A 19,746-nucleotide genomic window follows, 5' to 3' on the forward strand; every position below is an offset into this window, starting at 1 on the left:
TACACCATTTGGTATATACTCTGTTCACTTAATGATCATAGATTTAAAGACACACACACCATATATTTTTGTGTCATTACGCATCAGTGTTACACTGATTTATTACATCACAGGAAACAGTTTCCTATACTTGAAGGCGATTTTAATTTCTTGTTTGCTAAAAGTATAGTATTTGGCGTGCACCTAATTTTATTCTGTTTGAAACAGATTTAAAGGTATACACACCATATATACAAATTTTATGTTTTCATCCTGAATTTTAACAAAGCCTTTTTTAAGTGAACCAGCTCCTGGATCCATTACACGGGACTTACAGTGTTAATCACAATACTTCACATTCTAGACAGTTTTTTGGTGAAATTTCTGCCTATATCCAGTTTTTGAGCTCTTCACTTCAAGTCAGACTCCCTCATCCCTGTGTGTTGCACTAGGCATACCAGACCCATTTGAGGGCACTCCTGCTGCCTTTACCGCTACAACAAGCTGTTAAAGTTATGGTGCTTGGAGAGATCCTTTAACAACTCCCAGTTTAGTGAATATGTTCCACTGGATCAGTTTGCTTTGAATACATTATGCTTATTATAACCTCTTCAAGGACCTCTTAAACTATGCATTCAGATAATCACGTTTTTATTTCTCAATGGCATTTGTCTTGTACTCATCTCCCTCTAGTGGTATAAAGCATGAAAGATATATAGAGAGAAAGTTTTATATTTCTATGTGATTGTAGATGACCTAACTTTGTGTATAATATAAAGTGAGATATGTTTTAGGAAATTATTGATTTATTTCTTTGATTTGATATTCATTTTAATGCGTAGCTATCTAATAATCGAATTTGATAAGATTAATAATCACAATAGTGCTTCATTAAAGTGGCTCCGCCACGTGTTGATGTTTTATTTATTTTTTGAATTTGTTTTTAAGATTGGATAATATTGGATGCAAAAGAAGCAGTCTCCAGCTAATTGTATCTAGAATTTGCTTAAAGGGTCACTATCATCACCAGAACAACTACAGCTTATTGAATTTGTTCTGGTGAGTAGAATCATTACCTTCAGGCTTTTTGCTGTAAACACTCTTTTCAGAAAACATGCAGTGTTTACATTACAGCCTAGTGATAACTTCACTGGCCACTCAGATGGCTGCTAGAGGTGCATCCTTGGGCAATCCTGCCTAGTGTGCATCACAACATCCAGTGTCTCCTCCCTCTGCATGCAGACACTGAACTTTCCTCATAGAGATACATTGATTCAATTCATCTCTATGAGGAGATGCTGATTGGCCAGGGCTGTGTCTGACTCGTGCTTGCTCTGCCCCCGATCTGCCTCAGCCAATCCTATTGGGAAGGATTGTGATTGGCTCAGACCACCACTTCTGATGATGTCAGAGGCAGCAGCTCCAGACTTGAATACAAGTAAGATTTGTATATATATATATATATATATATATATATAGAGAGAGAGAGAGAGAGAGAGAGAGAGAGAGAGAGAGAGAGAGAGAGAGAGAGAGAGGGGCAAGGGAGTGACAGGGGGGCTAGATAGTGGTTTTAACACCATAGGGTCAGAAATACATGTTTGTGTTCCTGACCCTATAGTGTTCCTTTAAATATATACCTAGGTGAAGGTGACCTTGTCATCTATGTTTTGTAGATGACAGTTTTATTTTACATGCTCGATGGGCCCAGAGTTGAAAATAATAGTGGATCTAATTATGGATTGTTGTAAACAGCCAACACAGCCATGGTTTAAAATGTTACCATGGGTTATTCTTCATCAGCAGCTCAATTATCTTGAATAGTCTTTATCAATTCCCAAACAGGAAAACTTTGAAACTTGACAAACATAAATATAAAACCAATGCTCGCATCCATATGTAAAATTGATGGTTAAACCATACATGGGGGGATGTTAAGAAAGTGTCATGCCTTAACTATGGTATCCTCTTACTTCCTGGTTCCACGGAGCTTAGCCACACCCCTTTATGACACGGTCTCCCTATTTAATCCGACCGCACCAGCTGATCGACGCTGGATTATTGAACTACGTTCCGTACTCACGAACCGGCTACAACATCGTTGTGAAAGCCCTCTGTTACCGGACCGGACTAGAAGACTTCAAGTTCCCTTCACCTCTCCTCTTCCACGACTAAAGCTGAACTCTCTCCTTCCAGGATAGCCGCCTCTGAGGAGATCTCGGGAACCAGTGTTCTATGTGCCGGAAGCTAAGTAAAACCTCTGTGATAAGCGTTGCATTTCAAAGCTGTTATTTCCTGTCTTCAAAGTCCTTCGATAAAACAAAACCGTTACAGCTAACTTCAACTCATACTTTGTCTCAGTTAGCTGCATCTATATCGCTTCAGTTAAAGTCTATGGAACAGCTATTGTAACTTCTTATCACCTAATTCATTAATACTACTAAAGAGACTCTTTCTGATTCAGTGTCTGCTAATTACTACCGTTTACTACTTAAAGCTACAGTGCCTGTAATTGTGGACTTCAGTTATCGTTTACTACTTAAAGCTACAGTGCCTGTAATTGTGGACTTCAGTTATCGTTTACTACTTAAAGCTACAGTGCCTGTAATTGTGGACTTCAGTTATCGTTTACTACTTAAAGCTACAGTGCCTGTAATTGTGGACTTCAGTTATCGTTTATTAATTAAAGCTACAGTACCTGTAATTGGACTTAAAGTCAATACCTTTTACTTTTGATAATAAATATTCAAACTATAAGAAATCTGCAGTTGTGTTCCTTCATAACAAATGTTTAGACGTGACAGAAAGCTCAGAAGATATTTACTGTTCCAATTTAAAAATAATTGTTTTTGACTAGGTATCTTTGAATAGTATGCTTTCCTCAAGGCACTCACTACTTACATTATAACATTTTTGTAGCTTACATGTAGATATTAAATGTGCAAATATAAACAGGACACTGTAGCAATAAATAAAACCATGAATTCTCTTTTTGTATCAAGACAGGAAGATCTCAACTGCTTGTCCAAAGCATACAGAGAAAAACCTGGGTAAACAAGACAAACAGAAATAATTGCCTCGTTGGTTGAACAAGGGGCCCAGAGAATTCCTTGAGCTGCCAAACAAGCTTAGTGACCTGCTACTAAGGCAAACAAGGATATGAGGAGTTTGTCCTATGAACAGTTCTCAAAAAGCTGCTCTAGATCAATTGTGGCACATTGAGGTATTATCGGTAATAGGGCACAAACAGATCAACATAACAATGACAGACAGCCCTCTCCTATGGGAACTAGAACACAATATCCCCTCTATGCAAGCAAGGGGATGGAGGATCCCCCCCCCCCCCCCCCCCCCCCCCCCCCAAAGAAAAGACACCAGGTGAGTGAAATCGTTCAGAGAGCCTCCTCCGGGGTAACAATTACACAAGGTAAGTTTATGTATACCTTCATAAGCACGGAACAACATATAGATTTTTTTCCTCCTCCTCTCAGGTTACCATGACACACACAAAACAGGATGAGCAGTAAGATGGCATTACTACATAACCTGTGAGTAATACACGCCAAGAGCTTAGAAAAAGTTTAAGGGAAACAGATGGTCCAAACATCCATCTCCAACTCAACCTCTACAATTCTGGTGGTGCTATATGAAATTAAAAACCTTGGATTGTTAAAAAAAAACAAAAAACACAAAGATGTAAATTTGTAATATGGCTTATTAACCCCTTAAGTTATAATCCTGTATTCTTCCATGAGATGAGTTGAGTTTCATGAGATGAGTTAATATTTCAATCCTGAGATGAAAACCTGCATGTCTTGCTCCTGAGAGACTCTGATGAATCCATCTGTATCTATAAACATCTCTGGCTGGAGCATACGGCAATATTCTCATTGGGGCAATATCTGCTGCACATTGAGATGCATAATCCCCTTATATATAGACTATATCTGCAATTGATTTTGTTTTGTCACCAATTGTTGAAGTGATAGTCTTTACTTGCTCAATGAATTCTACTTTGCTACCGATAGGAACGCCTGCAATTGAACTCTGAAACTTTACAATTCAAGACGGTGCATCGATTATGGCTCATGCGATCACCGTGGCTATAGAGAAAATTCTTGTTTATCTTGCTCGCTGATGAGCAAAATGTTTTGGCCACCTGCAGCTGCCTCTTGTATCGCACCATTTAATTTGTCTACCATGGTTAAGCTGCAGCAAATACATACCTCTTTTGCCTTTACCCAAAAAGATGGATTCTATTTCCTTCACAATGTCCACTTGTCCCAGAGGGGGGACGTCAGTTTTTTTTTGGGTTTTTTTTAATACTGCTTAGGAATGTACAGAGGGAACAGTGCTGTGGTAAATATCAATTATTGAGCAGTTTAAAGAGGCAATGTGAACGTGATAGCTGGAAATTAGGGATCGACCGATATTGATTTTTTAGAGCCGATACCGATACCGATATTCTGTGAACTTTTAGGCCGATAGCCGATATAATTTGCCGATATTCTGTACATTTACCATTTTGGAAAATAAAAACTATTTCTAAAGGTAAATGCACAAAATATACATGCCACGTGTAGTGGATGCAGTGTGCTTAGACAGGGGAGCTGTGTATGTTTGTGTAGTGTGTGTGTGTAGTGGATGTAGTGTTTGTGTAGTGTGTGTGTAGTGGATGCAGTGTGTGTGTGTGTAGTGGATGCAGTGTGTGTTTGTGTAGTGGATACAGTGTGTATTTGTCTAGTGTGTGTAGTGGATGCAGTGTGTATTGTGTATTTGTCTAGTGTGTGTAGTGGATGCAGTGTGTATTGTGTATTTGTCTAGTGTGTATATAATGAAAGCAGAGTGTTTGTGTAGTGTGTAGGTAGTGTGCGTAAAGTGAATGCAGTGTGTGTGTAAAGTGAATGCTGTATATACTAAATGCAAAGTGTGCGGGTTTGTGTAGTGTGTGTATATAAGGAATGCAGAGTGTGTGTATTTGTGTACTGTGTGTATAGTGAATGTAGTGTGTTTATATAATGTATAGTGTATGTATATAATGCAGAGTGTGTGTGTAGTGTGCATTATATAAACACACTACACAAACACACACTGAATTATATAAACACACTACACAAAGACACTGAATTATATAAACACACTACACAAACACACTGTGTATATAATGAAGTTTATATAATGCAGTGTTTGTATAATGTGTGTATATAATGCAGTGTGTTTGTATAATGTGTGTATATAATGCAGTGTGTTTGTAGTGTGTGTGTATATAATGCAGTGTGTGTTTGTATAGTGTGTGTGTGTATATAATGCAGTGTGTTTGTATAGTGTGTGTGTGTGTCTAATGCAGTGTGTTTGTGTGTTTATAATGCAGTGTGTTTGTGTAGTGTGCATTATACACACACACTATACAAACACACACTGCATTATTATAAACACACACTATACAAACACACTACATTATTATACACACACTATACAAACACACTGAATTATATACACAGTGTGTTTGTGTAGTGCATGTGTATAATAAGAGTGTATGTGTGAGGGGGCATTTTTTATTAAATTATTATTTTTATTTTTATATTAATTTTTTTTAATATATATATATTTAATTATTATTATTAGTTTCTTGTTGTCCCCCTCCCTGCTTGTTGCCTTGCCAGGGAGGGGGGATATGTTAATCCCTGGTGGTCCAGTGGCATTGGCTTAGCTGTGGGAGGAGGGGCAGCAAGCGTTTACTCACCTCCCAGCAGCTCCTCCAGCTCCCATGTGTAAATCTCGCGAGACCCGCGGCCGTGAGAGCTGGCCGCGGGTCTCGCGAGATTTACACTGGGGAGCTGGAGGAGCTGCTGGGAGGTGAGTAAACGCTTGCTGCCCGCCCCCACCAGGACCGCCGGGCTTGTAATGAGCCTGGCGGTCCTGGGAAGTATTATCGGCAATATCGGTATCCCTATTGGCCGATACCGATATTGCCGAAAATACCGAATATCGGCCGATTATATCGGTAAAACCGATAATCGGTCGATCCCTACTGGAAATAGAAGAACATTCTCAGTTGGGCAACTTTAAGTCATGGCATACAAGCGCATGTCCACTCAGACATTGTGTCAGACAAGCATGCGCATGTATGGCACCGCATAGGTTTGATTTACATACCACCCCCTGCAGAGCATGTCAAAAAACAAACAAACAAAAAAACACCACTTCTTAAAAAAAGAAACTAAACAGCACAGCTTGTTACTAATATGCAGACCCGATAAATCTCATACTGGTGATGTACAAAACGGGCTTATTTCTGGCAAAAATCAAATTGAAGCAAACAGTATTTTCAGAACCAGAGAACCAATTCTCTGATCTGTGATCAGGAAATTCAAGCACTTTGGAGTTAACACTTTTATGACCATAGGGGAGAAGAAATGGGGGCAATAAACCCTTCCGAGCAATTACAGACTGGGTTGGGAAGAAAAAGAAAAGCACTTTAAATTTGGATAATGAAAAACTATTTAAATCAGGGACTGCGATAAATAAAGTTTAAAAAACAAATGTGGAATTTCTTTTCATTTTGACCTCTACAAAATTGATTAATCAGGTGATAATTATGAATTATAGTATTATAATGATCGTTATGGTCGAAGTTGTGCCATTCATGCTTTACGATTTCAGATCAGCTCCCAAAAGACAAGCAAAGTTAATTTCCCAATAGTTCCCCCTTAGTATGTACAAATCGTAAATCCTATCGTGCATTAAAAACAATGCTAACTAACAAAGGATTATTTTATTCTGAACCAAATATGGACACAACAAGCAGTGAAAAACAACTACAAAAATATTTTCTTGCTGACAAGCTAGGTCTTTTAAGGAAGATTGCGCTTTTCTGGTCATCTCTCATACTTAAAGTCCCACTTTCTGCCACAAGCGGCCGTAATTCTTCTTCCTTGAGTATTACTGCAATTTATTAGAGTATTTGGTGCAGGCAAATGTTACATTCAGCCCATGAGGTATCCACTGCAAAAGAATAAAAGACACAATGGTTACGTGAACATGTGTTGGTAATAACAATGTGCAATATCGTAATATCACAACCCCTTATTAAGTCTCATGTGTGTCATTTAAGTTCAGTTAACAGAGCAGGAGATAAAACCTTCTACAATGAAAACACTGTATGGACTGATTGAAAATGACATTTTTTACATGTAGACTGTGAGAGTCACAGCCAGGGAGGTGTGACTAGAGCTGAATAAACATAAGAAAAACAGATGTAACTCCTATTTGGCAGAGGATTTAGCAGTGAGACTGCAGGAGCATGATCTATACACCATAACTGCTTCATAAAATTAATGTTGTTTTGGTATTTAGAGTATCCCTTTCAATAAAAATGACATTATACTTTGTTTTAAAATCTTGCTATTGCACTAAGAGTTGAATAAAATATATAAGGATATATGCAGCATTGCATTCCACCATGGTTCCCATCCCAGTCCTCAAGGAAAACAGTTTTGTCAGTAAACACACTGGAACAGAACTGGAGAATGGTTAAATCCTGGAATGTTGGTGTGCTTTGACGGCTGGTTTGGGAACCGCTAGACAAGGTTACAGGCAAATTTCTATCACACTGTATTTTGAGCGATATGCCAAAAACATTGGTTCTCCTGTCCTGTCTACTGCTGCTGTGATAAAAAGATGCATGGATGACAGTGACAGGTTGCAGGCACACGGCTTTACCAGACTTGCAGTACCCCACTAATCAACGTATAACTGCAGCCTTAACCCAATTCTTATTAGGACCAGCAGGTAATGTCAGCCTTTACATGTGAATTTTATTACCTTGTCAAAGAGGATTTCGACATCTGTTCTCCACTTATCAAAATGTCTTGCTCTGTCACCATATTAAAAAGACTGAGGTACAGGATGATTTCTCTGAGCAGAACAGTCAGAAGTAAAAGATGACAGAAATACCTTTCACTGACAAGCTCTGTCTACCTCATTCCCGTACACAATTAGGCAGTCATTAAAAGTGTCAGAGCAGACTGTGCCATGCAAGGTAAAATAAGGGAATGTTTTATAGCTGCTGTGTGGATTTATAGACACACACAGAGCTGAATAAGCTCCTAATGGTTTATATAAAAACATGCAAGGCTGTATAGGGATCATACCCATTTATTCTGTACAGTATAAATAAACTTGGTATTATTAACCTCTCAAGGACACAGCTTCAAAATCTGGACTTACCCTTAAGGACACAAGCATTTGTTGCTGTTTGTGTTCAACCTCCATTTGCATTTTTCTTATTTATTGCACCAACACATGTTATATATAGTTTTTTAAAGGACAAAAAAAGGGCTTTAATCTGATGTGACATATATAAATTCTTATTTGTTATAAAAAAAAAATGAAAACAATTGCAAAAAAAATATGAAAAAACTGCTTTTTCCCACAGTTTAGGCAATAATAACATGTGTATAATAAGTGCAGCTTAAAGGGACACTATAGTCACCTGAACAAGTACAGCTTAATGTAGTTGTTCAGGTGAGATCTATAGCTCCCTGCAGCCAATCTAATTTAAACCCTGTATTTTCAGAGAAAATACAGTGTTTACATTGATTGATAGGAATACCTCCAGTGGCCGTCACTCAGAAGGCCACCAGAGGGACTTCCTATCATGTAGGGCCCTAAAAAGGCCTTGTACACGCCAGACGTATTAAAATACGTCTGACGTGTGCAGGAGAGAGAAGGCACTGCATGCGCGCCTTCTCTCTCCAGCCTGTCAGCAGAGGAGAGGTGGCGGGCAAAGACCGCGAGCTGAGCGGTCAGTCAGCTCAGCTTGCGGCCGCACGAAGGCGCGGTAGTGCGCTCAGGACTTCAGAGGACGTCATGAATGCAGCCCTATGAAGTATGTGCGCATCTGCAGCGAACCCGCGCATGCACACAAGGGAGCAATGACGCTTCCAAATGGAAGCGTCTGATTGCTCCCTGCTCGCGCCTGCCTATTTCGTCATTTTAACGAAATAGGGGGCGCAGCTTCACGAGGCTCCCAGTGCTGGGACCAGGTGAGTTAACTACTCTGCCTGGAGAGTCCCTTTAAGGAAAGTAATTTAAAAAATATTCAATTAGTTGTTCTGATTTTCAGAGTGCATAATTTGTCTAGGATTAGTGTCAGGGTATTCTGACACTTTTTATGTAGCCATTTCGCTGCCAATCTCTGCTAAATAGTGTAGTAACTTTTTTTTTTCAGATTTCTAACACACACATAAAACAAGGATTTTTTATGTGTATTTCATAAAGCTGATATATACTACTGCTGTAGAAAACCCCATATTGTTTTCATCCATATCAACGGAGTAAAATGATACCCCCAATCTATGCCTTTGTCACTATTCTGTGACGTTACAGTGTCATAAAAGAGACCTGACCATTTCAGTGTTCACAGTGATAATTTTGATAGATTAATTTGATGGTGGCAAGTCTCATTTTGGGTCATTGTAGTAGTTTAACTGTTGAATTTATCCCTCAAGGACCTACCATTGGTGAAAGTAGACACTACAGTGTATCTCATATGGTGTACATTGTGCCTTAACGTGATGCCATTTTTTCACCAGTTTATGTCAAACTTTGTGGTAAAATAATTTTGTTTGCATTTTTGTACATACACGTTACTTTTTTTTTTTTTTTTTATCATTTTTCTGGTATGTGCCACTGTGATCAAAACCCCATAATTATGCTCAGCAAACTCTTCTGAATAAAAATACCTCCAATAATGTCTTTGCCACTATCCTGTGAAGCTACAGTGCCTTAAAAGAGTCCTGACCATTACAGTTTTTACAATTCGAATTTTGATAAATGGATTTGGTGTGTGTATATCACATTTTAGGGCATTGTAGCAGCTTGACAGTTAAAATTACCCCATAAATGCATACCATTTGTGAAAGTAGACACCACGGGCTATGTCACATGGTGCATTTTGAGCTTTATTATACATTTATGTTAGCACCAATTTTTTTCAAGTTTGATCATATTGTTTTATTTTTGCATTTTTATACACACCTGTTGTATTTTAGTAGTTCATTTTGGAAACTTGATATATGCTACTGTAAATTAAATCAATAAATTATTCTCAGCTATATTTCCGGAGTACAAAATGACCCCCATTGTATACCTTAGCCAGGTTTTTGTGAAATAATACAGTACCGTTTTTTTAAAATGTCAAATTGACGATGGGTCTTTGTTTCATTTTGGGGCATTTTAATCGCTCATATATTTAAATTACGCCACCAATGCATACCATTTACAAAAGTGGACACCATGGGGACTCTCACATAAAATATTATAATCTTTATTGAAGTGACATTTTGTTTCAAAGTTTGTGGTATTCATTTTTATTTTAATATTTTTACATACTCATAGTATTTTTGATGCTTATTTTTTAAATCAGTGTCCCACTGTCATAAAATGACCTTAGCTGTACTCAGCAACATCTTCTCAGTACAAATATACCCCATATGTATATCTTTGGAAAGTAGCAATCTTAATCCCAATCTAAATTCCTAATTCTTAACCAAATCCTAATCCCAAATCTAATCCTCAATCTAATAATAAACCCTTACCACAATCCTAACCCATAACGTAATCCCATGTGTAACCCTAATTATAACCTTAATCCTAATCTCCATCCTACCTTTAGCACCTTTAGTGTTAAAATGATTCCCTGTACTGGTGTCAGCGGAGGAATTCCCTAGCTATATTAAGCAAGGGATGCCCGTGCTGACCCTAATCCTAATCTGAACCATAATCTGAATCCTAATCTGAAACATAATCCCAATACTACAATTATAAACCTAATCTTAAACAAATTTAATAATAAACCCAATAATAAACCCGATAATAAATCTAGTACTTATTCTAAACCGAATAATAATCCTTAATTGTAATCTTAATCCCAAAGGTTTCCCTCTACTAATATCAGTACTGATATTTGTAAAAGGATTTTAAACTAAAACAGACAGTGGTATGTTGCTGCCATCTACTGGCTATTTTCAGTATTGCAGTGTCCCATCTGAAGACATTATGCCCAATGCAATGCGATCTGTGCTGGGCAACTGAAAATGCCCAGTACTGATCAGAATGGCATTGGGGCATAGAGGGTGACACTCCAGGGTCTATTAAGACCCTGGGAGTCTCCCAAGCACCAGATCACTTGAAAGAATGACTGTAGCGGAGCTTGATCTCAGCTGCAGTGTTTTTTGTGGATTAAAAGGGCTACATGCAGTGCTGACTTTCAGCACTGCATGCAGCTCATCAAACAGTCTGGGGCCACTAAAATGGCCCAACTGACAGAGGGAAGCCCCAGCTATCTAATGATACCTGGGTTTCCTGGTGTGAGCAGGGATTTAACCCTGCTTACACCACAATCTAGATATAGGCATTTAAATGCCTATTTAAGCAGATACATGCCAAGCTGACTTCCAGCACTGCATGTAGCTCATCAAAAAGGCTGGGGTCACTAAAAATGTCCCCAGCTGATAGAGGGGAGCCCCAGGTTTCCATTGATTTAACCCTGATCACACCAAATTGTAATAGTGGGGATTTAAATCCCCATTTAAAAGCTTGTTTCAGCGCTCACCTTGAGCTCTGCAAACAGAGCATCGGTCAGTCTGGGGCCACTAATTCTGGCCCCAGGTGAGAGAGGGGAGTCCTAGGAATCAAATGATACCTAGGGCTCATAGTTACCAGCAAGGTAATAGACCCTGCTGGAAAAATACTGCATGTCGGAAATTTTCCGTCATGCGTCCTTAAGGGTAGGACCAGCCTGACAGAAAATCTCCGTCATGTGTCCTTAAGGGGGTTAAGTCTATGAGTATGTGTTCCAGCAACAGATAACAATATCATGAATGTTACTGTTTTTTTTTTGTTTTGTTTTTTACAAGTGATGAGGAGAGACAAAATAAGAGGAGTAAAAAGAAGGGCTGGCCTGCTAGAGATGGGTTAGAAATAATATTGAAATGGGATACTTGCCATCTATAAAACCGAGTGGCTTAACAAAGTTTATCGCTCACCACATGACAGCGTGAATGGAAACCTACAGTTCCCATATGTCATGGTTCTCCAAACACTGGCCCTTCAGATGTTGCTAAACTATAACTCCCATTATACTTTGAATGAAATAAATAGCCAGAGAAGCAAATGACTGGTAGTTCAGCTACATCTGGAGAGCCGTGCCATAACCACATGTTTTGTTAAAACGAAACGTTTGTCTTGTTTCCTTTTATACAGCGTTGTGTAATATGTAGGTGCTATATCAATAATTCGAATTCTAACTAAACATTTCACTCCAACAAGCTAAGTACTTCTTACTAGTCATTATACTTCTGGACCATGCTCTGAGAAGATGCTCTTCACATGCTCTTTCCGATGGATCCAAATGTAATTTTGCAAGCAAACTGAAGTATTTGGCACTTTAATGAAGACATCCTATGTTTGCCATCTTCTAACATTTCAAAGTACACCTCCACTCAGAGATGATTGGTTACAATCTGATTAGCTTTTAAGAGGCCCCAAATTTTAGTCAAGAAGGAATGGGTATACAAGCATGCAGACACACACAGAGAAAAATACACGCAGACACACAGAAAAATACACTAGACCCACATAAGAATATACTAAGCATTGGGTTTGTAGTGAACTGAAATCCAAACTGCTACATTTAGGCCAAGATAGCTGATCTGCAAAAATTCTCCAACTCAAAAAATTCAGAGACTGGTGATTTTAGCCTAAATTATGCACTTTGGCTTACAATTCAAAATTTAGTGAATAAATCCTACAGAAATACACAGTATTCTTTTATAATGAGTCGCAGAACTCCATCCTTCCTTTCAAGTTTGCTGGGCACCCTAGACTCACTTTATTAATGGATCAATCTGGCACTGGTTAAAACATTCTGATAAAAGGACACTGTAGGCACCCAGACCACTTCATCTCATTGAAGTGGTCTGGGTGCAGTGTCCCAGTCCCACTTAGTCCTGCACTATAAATCATTGCAGATTAAATTGCAGGACTAAGACTGCCTCTAGTGGCTGTCAGCCAGCCAGTAAAGGCACTTGCTGTTGGTTAGGCTACTTTTGGTTGCCTGACGCTGCACGAGGACATCTAGCGTCAGTTAATTCCCCATAGGATTTCCTATAAGGAGGGTCTAATGGCATGCGCATGAGCCCCTCCCCATTGGGTAACACTGCAGGAGGCGGAGTGCCGACCCAGTACAGAGGGAGATTGGCACTGGAATCAGGAAAATGTTAGAAGGGTTTTAATCCTTGCAATGCTGGGGGAGAGGAGGTGCAAAGGAGGAGAAGGTCAGAAGGAACTATAGTGCAAGCAATACAGATTTGTCTTCCTTACACTATAGAATCCCTTTAATGGTTTACAAACCCTATAAATAGTCATTCACTTAAACTATTAACAAACCAAGGGTATCCATGAGTTCAAAATAAATCCACCTTACCACAATGCACAGAATCCAAGCACTGTTTGTTAAACTTTGGTGTTTACATAAAATCTGATTTGACGAGGAGTAACTTCAGTGGATATTTTTTTTATCTATAAGAACTAGAAGTTACTTGACACTGGAAATTACTTACGGTAACTTCATTCTCATGAATACTCTAGCCATGAAGAAGCTGAGTAGGACACACACAAATCCGATGAACAGCAGCAGGAACCTATTCAGCTTGGGGATATTCGGTGCATTTGATCGATCCAAGATGATGAATCCTAGACCTCCCATAGTAAACAGGAAGCTTGATGCCAAGCCTTCCATAATATACTGTCCATTCACTCTGCAGAAATCCAAAACAACAGTGATCAGGGAACACAAAATAAATGTATACAACTATAGTAATCAGTCTTGTGATGAGAAATACGGCTTTGGGACCTGAAGAAGGAAAATAATGACAAGGACATCCCTAAAGATAATGCAATATTTATTATACAACTTAAAAAGGGACCAATGGGAAAAGATGTGACATAATATTGCCTCTTTTTACTCTATGTTGGAACTAGAGCTAGAGTCTATCTGGGTTTAATCAGAACCAAAGTCATGTTTTCCAGGGTTACGTGACTTCTCTATGGTATGCAGAGTATTGGTGTCTCTCTAAGTAAGATAGTGAAGAGTTTTGTTGTTACTATCATAAGTTTGTAGTAGAAGCAGTTGTTGCCAAACCAGTCCCCATGGGCCACCAACAATCCAGGATTTATGTATTTCCCTGTTTTATTCCAATGGAAATACTGACAAAACCTGGACTGTTTGTTGGTCTTGAGGACTGGTGTAGAAACACTGCAGTAGAGCATTAAAGAATACATGCAAATCATGTATCAGAACAGAAATCAAGTATCAGAACAGAAAAAAAAGGACATCTTTGAAAATTTTAACTATGTCTTTCAACTATGTCAGAATAAAGATTTAATATCCTTTTTTTAGTCTTGTGATATTTGGAAGACAAAGTGCTGTTATAATTTAAAGGAAAGGTAATGGGTCTGCATGCAAAAACATATGCATGCATAAAACATGGGTCTTTCTTCTTTAGTACTCTGCAACAACCACAATCCAGATAACACCAACCCCTCAAGGGCCAGTGACATTCCAAGTTACTATCACAATGTGGTTTCTAAAAAAACTTCCTCCAACATTGAAAGTGTTTCTTCTTTAACACCAGTAGCTCTGTATTACTTTGCTCTCTAAATAAGGGGAACAGTTCGATTTGAAATAGGTAAATAAAAAACCCCATAGAGTTTTGTAAATATTTAAAGGGCTCAACACCAGTTATAGTCCTGCTAAGGGCTGGATCTCCATGTCAGGGGCCTATCGGCACACAATTCTAAGGTACCCCCTGACACCCCATCCCAGCTACATCTATGTAAATACATGCAGGGTTAAAGATTGTGTTATGTTATGTTAGGGTAAAGGGGGGGGGGGAGGAGGGTTAAGGTTACAGAAGGGTTAATGTCAGAGTTAGCTTACATAGAGTGTTAAGTTAAATAATTGAAAAGCTTGAGTTGTAGTTGTAGTATTAGGGGTGTTTAGAATTATTCTGTTTATGGTTGGATTAGATTTGGGCTAAGGTTAGTATTGAGGTACATGGGGTGTTTAGTGTTTAAGACGCGTTAACCTAAGATTAAAGTATATGATTTTTCAGGTTTAGGCTTTGAGTGCTAAAATGTTCGGGTTTTAGGAGGGGTTAAATCTAGGGTAGGGGAAAAGGGTGTTTAGGTCTTTTGGAGAATTAATGTTTATTTGCAAATTACTCACTCTCCTATGACTTCTGTAGTTCAGTCAGCCTTTTATGATTAATATTAGAGCTGCAGGAGCTGTCATACAGTATGCATACTCAGTGCTGTCCCTGCTCCTCCTGCAATGGATTTCCTGTGTGAGAGGCTATTAACGTGCTTGTGGGAAGTGATCCTTTACACTTCCTGCCCGGCACCCTCTAGGAGCTGGCAGAGCTCCGAGTTGCACACTCTCCATAACTGTTCCTGAAGACCTGCAATCAACCGAGACTGGACTACTGAGGACACTGGCCAAGGCTCTGGGTACTTATCTTTCCCTATCACCCCTTGGGTTCCACAAAGGAGCATTATAAGAGCTGAAAAGAGGTGCCCCTAGAAGACAGGGGACATTTTACAGGTGCCTACTCTGCCTAATGGGAAATCCGGTCCTGGCCCTTACCTGAATACTTAGTGGCCAACAAGTTCAAAGCCCTTTAAAGAATGTATAATGTTCAGCATTATATTGTAGGCGCATTATAGTCTGACAATTAAAACATTTATTAATGTTTTTAAAACTGAATAATTTCTAATAAGCAGCAAACCAGGATTAAAAACTGTTTTATGGCAATATTGAAAATTAGCAATAGGGTAAAAGACATTTTCAAGGCTTACCTGTAGGCTAAGAAAGCCACAGGCCTTTGATGGCCATGTTCATCTGTCATTGATCCAACACTAGGTGGCTCTACAATCACATCGTATATTATTCCTAAAAACACACAAAATCAAAAACAGCATTAAGCCTTCAATAATGATGTGCAACAATTTAACCTTCCCCCACCCCCCCAAAAAAAAAAAATATTAAAAGAATTTAACAGAAATTAAAAAATATTTTTCTTAAAAGTATGCATTTTGTTGTGACAGTTGCGGTCGCTTACATAAAGTGCATACTTTAACATCTGTGTTTAACCTATGTTAGACTCAATTATAGTTGAGAGAAGAAAAAACCCTCTATTTAAAACACCTTTTAATTTATAAAATAAATTATTGAAGGAGCACAATAACGTAAGGAATACAAATGTGTTTTCCTAACGCTATAGTGTCCCTCTGCACCTCCTCCCCACCTGGCGATTAAAGAGTTAAAAACCCTTTTTCCATATACCTTAATTCCAGTGCTGAGGTCCCACGGCACCGAATAGGTCTCATCTTCCACGAGACGTCACGCAGCTAGTGGAAACCTGACACGCATGTGCAGTGAGTCCTGAGTGCGCATTAGACCTTCCCCATAGGAAAGCACTGGATCTATGCTTTCCTATGTTTTTTTTTTTTTTTTTTAAGATGTTGGATGTCCTCATGCAAAGCGTGATGCCGTCCAACATCGTTTCACGGAGTAAGAACGCACAAAGCACCTCTAGTGGCTGTCTGGAAGATAGCCATTAGATGCTGTCTTAACACTGCAAATTGAACATTTGGAATACCTTGCTAAAATTAATAGAATCACGTAAGGATGACACCAGAGCACCAAAAAAAAAAAATTATTAGGACAAGAAAAGATTTACGGTATCGACAGTGAAATCAAGAAACTACACTGACTCAACAGAAATCTGGCAGACTCCTAACCTTGAGCTGCAAAGCATTAAAATAAAGCTCCAGGCACCATAACCATTACATCCCACTATAGTGGTTAAGGTGCTAGGAGTGACCTGGTGTCTCCCCCAGTAGTCTAACTATTTAAGAATGGTTTTACAACTTACTTGGGAAAACCAGCCATGTCCTGAAACCAAAAAGCTTCCTCAAGGAGCTGCCATCCATTAGCTACAGTGAGCCAAGTCCTGCCTGCTGCCACCTCCAATGAAAAGGAAGCTCCTACACAGAGATAAGTCTGGTTGATAATACCCAGTGCAGTTAAGGGAAGCTCCAGAAAGCTTCCATATCTATGAGAGCCAGTGGAAGGTGCTCAGCAGACCCCAGGTAAGTTGTCAAACCATTCTTTAACAGTTTAACCATGTAGGATGGAAAGGTGCCCCAGACACTATCACCACTACAGTGTATGGTAGTGATCATGGTGCTTGAAAACAGCCAACTACAGTGGATTAGATGTATGTGGAGCCCCTTCTTTACAGACACCTAGCAGTTGACAGCAGCTCTACGATTGTTTAAACAACATAATCACTACAGTTCGCCATACTGGTTATGTTGCCAAGAATATCCTGGCACGGATTCACCATTTAAATCAATATCTTTGTAAACCGTCAATTCCATCTAACTTGCATGGTACCGATTGGCTGAGAGCATTAGTAGTGGATGGTCCTTGCACCCTGAGCCAATCAATACTTTTCAGATTGGATAGAACAGACATTGATAATGTGGAGGTGTCAGTTCAGCATTATTATACCTCTCCGTTGGGCAGGAGCGCCGCCTATTGACTAATGTGCACGTTTTCCCCGAGGCTAGTTGCACGCCCCACCACCACCGGCACACGTGACTTCTGTTCCAGGCTGAATAATATAAATTCTGTGCAAAAATCTCCAGAATGCACAGTGTGCAGGCAGCATTACCTGCAAGGGAAAAGTAGTTTTTTCCAGCCTCCACTCCCTTCCTGTTTCCCTGCATTCACCTGGCTAATAATGCATTGTAAACTCAAAGGAACACTATAGTATCAGAAACACAAAGACAAATGACACTATAGTGGTAAAATAACTGTTTAGGTCCCCAGTCCCCCTTTTTTTGAGGTAAAAAGGTGTAAAGGTGATTTTAGTCATCTTTTCTCCCATGCCGCGCTGGTCTCGCCGTCACCGGCTCCGCCTTAGTCCGCCACCATGGCTAAGATCACCAAGTCATTGGGTGCGACGGGACATGTGCACCAAAATGCTGCGCTGCACCAGTCAACATTAAATCAATACATCTCTTTGGGGAATGTTCAGAGCTGAGACGCTGGAGATGCTGAACACCAGCGCAGAAAAGCACATCTGGTGACTGGCTCTAGAGGTATTACTAAGCAGTAATGTAAATGCTGCCTTTTCTCCGAACATTAAAAAGCCTGCATAGGCAAGTTATAGACACCAGAAGAACGACAATAAGCTGCTGTTATTTTGATGACTAAAGTGTCCCTGTAGCAACATTTTATTTTTATTTATTTTTTTTACAAGGGGTTAGAGTGACATTTTAATGCCTAATCTAAATTATCGGGGGGGAGCAGTAACTTCTTTGAGTTCCCCTTTAAAACATATGATCAATAGACTATAGCTAGGCTATAAGACAGGTTGCTACATTGTATGTAAATTGAGAGGGATGTGTCTTGTCACCATTGGGACATTTCAATTTGGCATCTCATTACATACTGAACAGGAGTCTGGTTGCCACCTCACTTCATTGTTCATTGATATGGACTGTACGCTACACAACAGCTAATAGAAATGTAGTAGTTTAGCATAATATATCAAACTACAGAAAAAGCAGTAATTCTTTCACACATCCCCAAATTGATTAATCAAAAATACATTACAGGCAATACAGTACAATGCAGAGATTTGGGAAGTCATGTTATTACGGTATGTGGTGCAGAGATTGCACGAACTGAATTGATCTGCCTTACCTCCTGTGATGAGAAAATAGGATACCACCACCATGGCATAGACTGTCATGGCAGAGGGCATATGCAGCCAAGAAGGCTTCTTCAGCTTCAAGTTGGGGCATTCCAGCACAGTAAATGGCATACGGTAGAGACTCTCCATCCTTCAGCCTTACAGCTCCCTATAATGGACCACCAGCACTTAATGAGTGCACACAGCAAGACAAATCATACAATAGAATAGGGTACAGTATGGGGCTGGGGCACTTGGGGATTAAGGAGGGGAGAGTAAGAATTCACAGCAGTCACAATATACCCCCTCCCAGGGCACAGACAGCCTAGCACCCCACTGGAACACACAGGAATCTTCCCTCCTCAAATCTAATGTACCTACCGCCAGCAGCAGCCCAGGGATGGTGGGTGTGCAGCACTGATCACACTGACCTGCACAGGCCTGACGTGGCGGTAGAATTGGGAGGAGCAAGGAAGAGGAAGCCCCAGCCTGTAGTAAGGGCCCCGAACCAGGAAGCGTGTTACATTAGAGGGGACTTGAGAACAACAATGTGCCCACCGCGTGACTAGAAATGGAACGTCCCAAGCATTGTATGTTTGTGATTCTATGAGGATTGCTAGTGAAAAATTCTATACCTAGATTCGGAATCCCCAGAGTTCTCATTTAAACTACAAATCCCGGCATTCCTACTTACCGTAGGACTGGCAGGGCATGCCGGGATTTGTAGTTAAGGCTGCTGGAATTTTGCATTCAATTTTTTTTAAGAACTAGTCTAGTGCACTAGAACTAGTGTAATGTGTTGTCCCATTTACTCTCAATATTAAACGGTACGCTAAAGATTTATTTGATATGTTGAATGGTTCTGATATACTCTATGGGCAATCCTGTTTGCTCCATTATTGTCTATGCCTATGGGCATTCCATTCTGCTATTCTTTTTA

At 39.6% G+C, this 19,746-nt stretch overlaps 1 protein-coding gene across 1 annotated transcript; it reads right to left on the reverse strand.

The window, feature by feature from the left end:
- Nucleotides 1–6,736: 6,736 nt before the first annotated feature.
- OSTC (oligosaccharyltransferase complex non-catalytic subunit) lies at nucleotides 6,737–19,334 on the reverse strand. Its single transcript, XM_063460059.1, has 5 exons — nucleotides 19,188–19,334; nucleotides 18,818–18,975; nucleotides 15,898–15,991; nucleotides 13,602–13,799; nucleotides 6,737–6,981 (listed from the first exon to the last, which is right to left on the reverse strand). The coding sequence occupies exons 2-5, from the start codon at nucleotides 18,954–18,956 to the stop codon at nucleotides 6,963–6,965; spliced, it is 450 nt and encodes a 149-aa protein (XP_063316129.1). The 5' UTR covers nucleotides 18,957–18,975; nucleotides 19,188–19,334; the 3' UTR covers nucleotides 6,737–6,962.
- Between the last annotated feature and the right edge of the window lie 412 nt (nucleotides 19,335–19,746).

The sequence above is a fragment of the Pelobates fuscus genome, chromosome 6 (assembly GCF_036172605.1).
Source record: "Pelobates fuscus isolate aPelFus1 chromosome 6, aPelFus1.pri, whole genome shotgun sequence".
Lineage (NCBI taxonomy): Eukaryota > Metazoa > Chordata > Amphibia > Anura > Pelobatidae > Pelobates > Pelobates fuscus.

Excerpts from the sequence above, each read along its gene's own strand:
- OSTC (XM_063460059.1), bottom strand. The coding sequence starts at position 18,956 with ATGGAGAGTCTCTACCGTATGCCATTTACTGTGCTGGAATGCCCCAAC. Across the intron at positions 15,992-18,817 it reads CTATTTTCTCATCACAGGAG|GAATAATATACGATGTGATT; the intron begins GTAAGGCAGATC and ends GTGTGTTTTTAG. Across the intron at positions 13,800-15,897 it reads GTGGCTTTCTTAGCCTACAG|AGTGAATGGACAGTATATTA; the intron begins GTAAGCCTTGAA and ends GGATTTCTGCAG.